This window comes from Enhydra lutris, unplaced genomic scaffold, assembly GCF_002288905.1.
Source record: "Enhydra lutris kenyoni isolate GAN:26980312 unplaced genomic scaffold, ASM228890v2 scaffoldscaffold4, whole genome shotgun sequence".
NCBI classification, from domain to species: domain Eukaryota; kingdom Metazoa; phylum Chordata; class Mammalia; order Carnivora; family Mustelidae; genus Enhydra; species Enhydra lutris.
In genome coordinates, this window is record NW_019154088.1 from 33243379 (window position 1) to 33251784 (window position 8406).

General features: G+C 39.5%; 1 protein-coding gene across 1 annotated transcript in view; it reads right to left on the reverse strand.

Moving 5' to 3' along the window:
• LOC111161352 (sorting nexin 6) overlaps positions 1 to 8406 on the reverse strand; it is a 63789-nt gene that overhangs the window by 29290 nt on the left and 26093 nt on the right. The window contains exons 7-8 of the mRNA XM_022524957.1: positions 5308 to 5403; positions 3293 to 3398 (exon numbers count right to left, since the gene is read on the reverse strand). Of these exons, the coding sequence (XP_022380665.1) occupies positions 3293 to 3398; positions 5308 to 5403 (202 nt within the window). The remainder of the gene's footprint in view (positions 1 to 3292; positions 3399 to 5307; positions 5404 to 8406) is intronic.

Here is an 8406-nt window from a genome sequence, read left to right on the forward strand (position 1 = left end):
GTTTAAGAATGAATGCCTTCCCCATAAGATAAGGAAGAAGGCAAAGATGGCTGCTCTTACCACTTCCATCCACACTGTACTGGAGCTACAGGTACAGCTTCAGTACAATGGGGCAAAGAAAATAAATAAATGCAGCCTAAACTGTAAAGAAGTATAACTGTTTCTATCATCAGATGATCATCTATGTAGAAAACGTGAAGGAATCTACAAAACAGTTATTGGAACCAATAAGTGAGTTTATTTAGTAAGACAGCCAGATATATGATCAATATAGAAAATACAATGTATTTCTATGTGTTAGCAAAGAACAACTGGAAAAGGAAAGGTAAAAAACACATAATTTACAACAGCAGCAAAAATAATCAGGGATCAATCTAACTAAAGGTATGTAAGATCTGTACAATGAAAGCTATAAAATATTGCTGAGAGACTTTAAGGAAGACCTAAGTAAGCAGAGAAATACACTATATTCATGTATCAGAGAATCAATACTGTCAATCTTTCCCAAATTGACCTACAGATTCCACAATTCCAATCAAAATCCAGACACCATTTTTGTAGAAAGTGACAAGCTGATTCTAAAATCCATATGAAAATATAAAGAACCTAGAGGAGCCAAAACAACTTTGGTAAAGAAGAATAAAGCTGGAGGACTTACATAAGAAAAGATGTTCAACATTATCAATCATTAGTGAAATGCAAATTAAAATCACATGGAGAGGACTATGAGAACAGCTAAACGGAAAAAGTATCCTTGTTGGAAAAGATGTGGAGCAATTAGAACTCTCACGTACAGCTGGTAGGAATGTAAAATAGTATAATCATTTCATTTTGGGGAGAAAGTTTGGCATTTTCTTAAGAAGTTAATTATACACTTACCACATGATCCAGCCACTCTACTTTTAGGTATTACCCAAGAGAAATGAAAGCACATGTCCATTCAAAGACTTGCGTATAGATGGTTCATGTCAGCTTTATTTATAACAGCCTAAAGCTAGCAATGACCCAAATGTCCACCAACAGCTGCATGGATAAACGACTGTGGTATATCCATACAACAGTATAACACTCAGCAATAAAAAGGAATGACCTCTTGAAACACACAACAACCTCAATGAATCTCAAAATAACTTTGCTGAATTTTAAAGCCAAATAATAAAAAGTACATATAGTATAATTCCATTCATATAAAATTCTAGAAAATGCAAACTAATCTACAGAGACAGAAAGCAGATCAATGGTTGCCTGTGGACAGAGCAAAAGGGAGGGAATACAAAGGGCTGTAAGGAAATTTTTGGTGGTGATGGATATGTTTATTATCTTAATTATAGTGATGATTTAGAAAAAATTTTTTAAAAAGACTTTATTTATTTGACAGACAAAGATCACAAGTAGGCGGAGAGACAGGCGGAGAGAGAGGGGGAAGCAGGCTCCCTGCTGAGCAGAGCGCCTGATGCGGGGGGGCTCCATCCCAGGACTCTGGGATCATGACCCGAGCAGAAGGCAGAAGCTTTAACCCACTGAGCTACCCAGGAACCCAATTTTTTTTTTTTAATTTTATTTATTTATTTGACAGAGAGATCACAAGTAGGCAGAGATGCAGGCAGAGAGAGAGGGGGGAAGCAGGCTCCCCGCTGAGCAAAGAGCCTGATGCAGGGTTCGATCCCAGGACCCCGAGATTATGACTCAAGCTGAAGGCAGGGCTCAACCTGCTGAGCCACCCAGATACCCCTGTAGTGATGATTTTACACATATGTCAAAACTTACCAAACTGTATACTTTGAACACTGAAACTTACTGATACCAACTTAAACCCCAATAAAGCTGTTAAAAGAAAAAGTCTATCTTGAACTTTGAATGAATCTTTTACATACATGACTTTGTAACATCATATATTTGATCATTTAGAAAATATCAGCTCAGCGGAGCCTCCGATAGCTCAGTTGGTAGAACGGAGGACTGTAGAAAATATCGGCTCAATGAGTTACACAAATCTTCCAAAATGTTGACAAACTTCATTATATATACAAACAACATCAAAAATACCACATTCACATATGATTATCAATCTCCTCAGAGAAGTCTTTAATTATTGTGAAGTAAGTTCATAAGGATGGATACAAGTTTTCCAAAATTCTAATTATTGCTGGAGAGCTTGACCTTTAACACTGTCAACAAATACTGTCAGTTGTTTTCCTTAAAGTAACAGACTCATTTAATTTTTAAGAAAACGTCTATCAAATACTCAAATCTGAATAATCATAGTTTGTCAGCTGTTCTCTCAAGTAGAAATGGTGTTTTTGTTTTGTTTTTTTAAGATTTTATTTATTTACTGACAGAGAGAAAGAGAGCACAAGTAAGCAGAGCTGCAGGCAAGAGGGAGAGAGTGAAGCAGGCTCTCTGCTGAGCACAGAGCCTGATGTGGGGCTGGAATCATGACCCGAGCTGAAGGCAGCTACTTTACCAATTGAGCCACCCAGGCACCCTCCAGAAATGGTGTTTTTTTTGGCGGGGGGGTGGGAGGGTGGGGGTGGAAGCAGCTAATTCAGTTGCAACTAAAGGGCTTTTCTAAAGAGAACTGTCACACTTCAGTAAGGAATCATAGTGCTTTATGTATACTTTCCATTTCACCATTCAGAATATTAAAAACGTGAACTCTAGGGAAGTGTTTATTACAATTAGTAATTTTAACTGCTTTATCAAATATATTCTTTTTTTTTTTTTTTAAGATTTTATTTGACAGACAGAGATCACAAGTAGGCAGAGAGGCAGGCGGGGTGAGAGGGTGGGGCGGAAAGCAGGCTCCCTGCTGAGCAGAGAGCCTGATGCAGCTTGATCCCAGGACCCTGAGATCATGACCCCCAGCTGAAGGCAGAGGCTTAACCCACTGAGCCACCCAGGCGCCCTATCAAAGATATTCTTAACTGAATTTTTCTTTTCTAATTGTAAATGCACTGCAGGAAAGAATATAGTGACTCTTAGCACAATTTCATGCCACCTCCTTGATCTGTGCTAAGGCACCAGTAATTTTATCCACCATGGCTTCTGCTTTATCAGTGTAAATGTTAACATGGTGAAAAATACAAAAAGCACCATGGACTATTAAGAAAATAGTTTTGACCTCACAGACTTGCTAAAAATAAAAAGAGCCTTAGGGTCCAGACTTCACAGACCACAGTTTGAGAAACACTGTTCTACATCAAGACTTTTATAAACTCTAAGTAACATAATAACTTTATAATTATTCCATTAAAAAAAAAATGTAAGCTTTAGCCACAGAGAAAAACCTTACTTTTGTGGGATCTTGTCATCCTATCAGATTTAGCAGATGCATCCTTAACTCGGTTATGATATTCTAAAAGGAATGTTCGTTCATGCTCAAAGAAATCATCTACATCCTATAGGGTCAAAAGAAAATATAATTTTTCACTTATTTGCTTTAGTGTAATACATAAATCACTTTACCATTTAATCATAAAAGATCAGTAAAACCGCATAGCTATCCTCTAATAAGATGTTCTAATGATTTTACCAACAAGTTCAGACTTCATATAGACATGCACTTCTATCTATCCAGGAAGAAATCTGGAATGGTTTTGCAGATGAAAGCTTAGATCCTTCCACAATGGTTCATGTTCACATGTTGAACTCTGAAACGTGTTCCTTCCTACTTATGTTCTGTGTCTACAGTCCTGCCTCTCCAAGAGATACATTACTGCCAGGGGAAGTAATCTATTGCTTTTGAAAAGAAAAAAATTACGAGAGGCAAGTCTCAATCTATTTCTCTTGGTCTACTATGTATTCTATGAGCCATTCCTGAAGGCTGCCAAGCCTTTGTCATTACAGCCCTCTCTGACTGCTTTGGGGAAATATGGCCAAACTAGCCTTCTGGAAGCAATTACTGTATCTTTTTTGAAACAAAGCCAGATACACATTAAAAATAAAACTATTCAAAATCCTTTCCTCCTTTCTAAAACAGCAGTCGCTTTTTTGAAAAAGCACCAGCTAAAATGATGTAATTCAAATCCACATTAACAGAACTTAGGAAAGAAAAGTCGGTACTAACAAAATTTCTTTAAAATTTGTAATTCATGTGTATAAATTTTAACTGTTAAAATGGGGATAAAACTACCCAACTTGTAGGGTTGAAGAGTAAACAAAATATGGATCAACGAACACACTGTAAATGTTCAAAAAATGTTAGTTACTTCTTCACCAAAATCATAATCCATATAGTGGTTTATACTTAATGCTAAGAAAAATGTTCAATATTAATGCATAAGTAGCATCAAAATGAAAGAAGTGGAGTCCTTACTAGAAAGTAGCCATGGCACAAGCACTGTCAACAGACCAGCTGACCTGTCTCTGAAAAACTGAAGTGTAAATCAAATAAACAGTAATTCCCACCTAAGTTTTACTTCAGATGTGTTTATAAAAACAGGCAATGATGACAAAGCAGCATTTATCTTTCTTTGTATCTGCTTGATAATGTAATACAAACACTTTTTTCTTTTAGTGGTGAGAGTCTTAGATAAATTAATTCTTGTACCATTTTTAGAACATCATTAAGAAATACTTGGGTATTATTTATTTTAATTTTGAATACACCTGTTTATTTGTAAGCTCCACGCGCAACATGGGGCTTGAATTCACGACCCTGAGATCAAGAGTCATATGCTCTACCAAATAAGCCAGGCACCCCCCACCCCCACCCACAAGACTAAAACCTCAACGGAGCTCTTCTAACTCCACATCTGAACCCAAGTCTGCTCCTAAGATTTTGTAGGCCAAGGACAAATGTACAAATGGAAGCAGTCCCTCTTCATGCCCTATCCTGCAGTTCTGTAAGGCACCCAGAGAAACCTCACATACGTATGTAAATGGATATTCTCTCCTGCACACTGATCTTCTCCCTTGTGCCCGCCCTCTCCCCAGCTGTTCCATGGTCACCCCTGACCACCCATGAATGCATACACTGGAGGATGAACTCAGAGAAGAGGCCCACAGAAGAGGAAAAGTTAGAAGCAGGCTTCAGATTTAGGCAAGGAAATACGGGGTTCCAGATCCCTAAAGCCTGGTCTAGTTTGGAGGTAAGGGGCATGCACTCCAGGTGGGTAAATCCCCTTGGACCTACAGATCTCTCACCCCTGGGAAAAGGAAGTTCTCCAAAGAGTAGAATCGAGGGCAGGGGGCCCAAACTTCTCTTTTACTCCAACAGTGTCATCTGCACATCTGAAATCTCAATCTATCTTCTTAAAAGGAGTAGATTCTCAAACCAATACCTCTATTAATCAAATAAAATCTTACCTTTACTCCCGAAACAATTACTCCATCTGCTGATTTTACCATGTTTTTAAAGAAATCTTCAAGTTTCTCTTTTTTATTTTTTCCTCTCACACTCAGCTGAAAGAAAGGTAAACTTAAGCTGACAATTTTTTTAGATTACAAATGGAAAGTCATACTTTCTTTTTTTAAAGTAACACCTTTTATTCTCTGACATCAAAATGGCAACCACAAAAGGATCCTGGTTTTTAAACTTTAGTAAATTGGCAATTTCATCATGTGTATCAGTGACTTTCAAACTTTAGGGTACTAAAGAGGAGGCTGGCTTTACTCTCAAAGATTCAGATTCAGGTGGTCTACAATAATGCCTAGATTATCTCAAATTTTGTGAGTACATCTGATAATCCCATTGCAAGTAGCCTTATCATCATATATATAATATAAAGACAACTACAAATTTAATCCAGGTGTTCCTTTAAAGATATAAAATTTAGGGGCGCCTGGGTGGCTCAGTGGGTTAAGCCTCTGCCTTTGGCTCAGGTCATGATCTCAGGGTCCTGGGATTGAGCCCCGCATCAGGCTCTCTGCTCAGCAGGGGGTCTGCTCCCCCCCCTCCCCCGCCTGCTTCTCTGCCTACTTGTGATCTCTGTCAAATAAATAAAATCTTAAAAAAAAAATGTAAAATTTATGGAGTCATACACCATCACATGACTCTGTGTAAGCTTTGAAAACACATTCTGCAAATTCTTTTTTTTTTTGTAAGATTTTATTTATTTTATTTGTGAGAGAATGAGAGAACGAGCAGTGTGAGGGGCAGATGAAGAAGCAGACTCCCCACCGAGCAGGGAGCCTGATGTGGGGCTCAATTCTGGGACTCTGGGATCATGACTGAGCTGAAAGGTAGATGCTTAACCTACTGAGCTACCCAGGCACCCCATATTCTGCCAAATTCTTCACTCTGAACTCATCCAAATATCATGTCTTGTCCTGTTCTGGAGATTAGCAACTTATAAGGGACACAAAAGGTTGACACCCAAATGGCAAGAATGGTTATCTAAAGAATGGTTATCTAAAGGCAAAACTGAGAAGCAGGGTGCCTGGGTGGCTCAGTCCTGGAATCGAGGCCTACATCGGGCTCTCTGCTCGGTGGGGAGCCGACTTCTCTTCTCTCTCTGCCTGCTTGTGATCTTTCTCTCTCTGTCAAATAAATAAATAAAATTGTTTAAAAACAAACAAACAAACAAACAAAAAAACTGAGAAGCAGCTAACTCTTTGACTTTACCACTTGCTACATCAGGATGTGCCACAATGGAACATCCCATCTAATTTTCCGATCTACTGCCATGGCTCCAATGTTCACCATTATGTAAATGATTCACAATCATGATTACTACCCCTAAGCTCTTTCCTGAACGTCAGACCCTATTTCCAACTGCCTATATCATATCCTTATATGGAGATTCTGCTAAACCCACATTAGATTAAGACAGTATTCATTATAATCTAATCTCCAAATTTTTCTTCTTGGATCCCTATCTATGGTCCCTCCATCCAACCAGTCTCTTCAACATATTCCCTTAAACACCATACCTCTCATTAAAAATCTTGAAAATCTACAACTTCTTTTTGTCTCTCACAACTCAAATTCTATCATCAAATGCCTGAAATCTGTCCCTTTCTTTCCCACTGTCCTAGTGAAAACCTTATTATTTCTGGCCTATTATACTGTACTACTTGTTAACATCTCTTTTTCTCAATTCAATTCATTCTGTTGATGACTTCCAAAATCAAATTTTGAGCATCTCTTCCCTACTCAAATTTTTTTTTTTTTTTAAGATTTTATTTATTTATTTGACAGACAGAGATCACAAGCAGGCAGGGAGGCAGGCAGAGAGAGGAGGAAGCAGGCTCTCCGCAGAGCAGAGAGCCCGATGCGGGGCTCGATCCCAGGACGCTGGGATCATGACCTGAGCCGAAGGCAGAGGCTTTAACCCACTGAGCCACCCAGGCGCCCCTTCCCTACTCAAATTTTTACAGAGTTTCACAATGTTCAGAGATTGAAAGCCTATTCAAGACTTTCAACAATCTGGTTCAACTTATCTTTCCATCTATCACCCTACCCCCACAGAACCTTATGTTCCAAACAGTTCTCAAAAGAAGCTCTGAACTTTTAGACTCCTCTATACCTGAAATGCTCTCTCTCCTCCTACCAAAAAAAATTTTTTTTTAAAAGATTTTTATTTATTTGACAGAGATTACAAGTAAGCAGAGGAGATAGGCAGAGAGAGAGGAGGAAGCAGGCTCCCCACCTAGCAGAGAGCCTGATGTGGGGCTCGATCCCAGGACCCTGGGACCATGACCTGAGCTGAAGGCAGAGGCTTTAACCCACTGAGCCACCCAGGCGCCCCCTACCAAAAATTCTATTCAGGTATCATTAAACATCCAAATTAAAATATATCTCTTCATGAAACCCTTCCAAACTGCTTTATCTTTAGGCTTCTCAATACATGCTGGGTGTTTTCTTAAACTGCATTTTTAAGATTAATTCATTAATTCACTCATTTAATTAACCACTGACAAATGTACATAAAATCAGGCACTGCGCTAGGTATTCAGGATATAAAGATGATTATGCAGTGGTCCCTACTATTTTTTTTTTTAAAAGACTTATTTACTTGAGAGAGAGCTCGTAAGAGAGAGCGTGAGCTGGAAGAGGTGCAGAAGGAAATGAGAGAGAGAAAATCCCAAGTAGGCTCCCTGCTGAGGATGGAGTCCAATGCAGGGCTGGATCCCAGCAACTTGAGACCATGACCTGAGCCAAAATTAAGAGTCAGGCCCTCGGGGTGCCTGTCCCGGGATCGGGACTGAGTCCCACATTGGGCTTCCTGCTCAGCGGGGAGTCTGCTTCTCCCTCTGACCCTCCCCCCTCTCATGCTCTCTCTCAAATTTAAAAAAAAAGGGGCGCCTGGGTGGCTCAGTGGGTTGGGCCGCTGCCTTCGGCTCAGGTCATGATCTCAGAGTCCTGGGATCGAGCCCTGCATCGGGCTCTCTGCTCAGCAGGGAGCCTGCTTCCTCCTCTCTCTCTGCCTGCCTCTCTGCCTGCTTGTGATCTCTCTCTGTCAA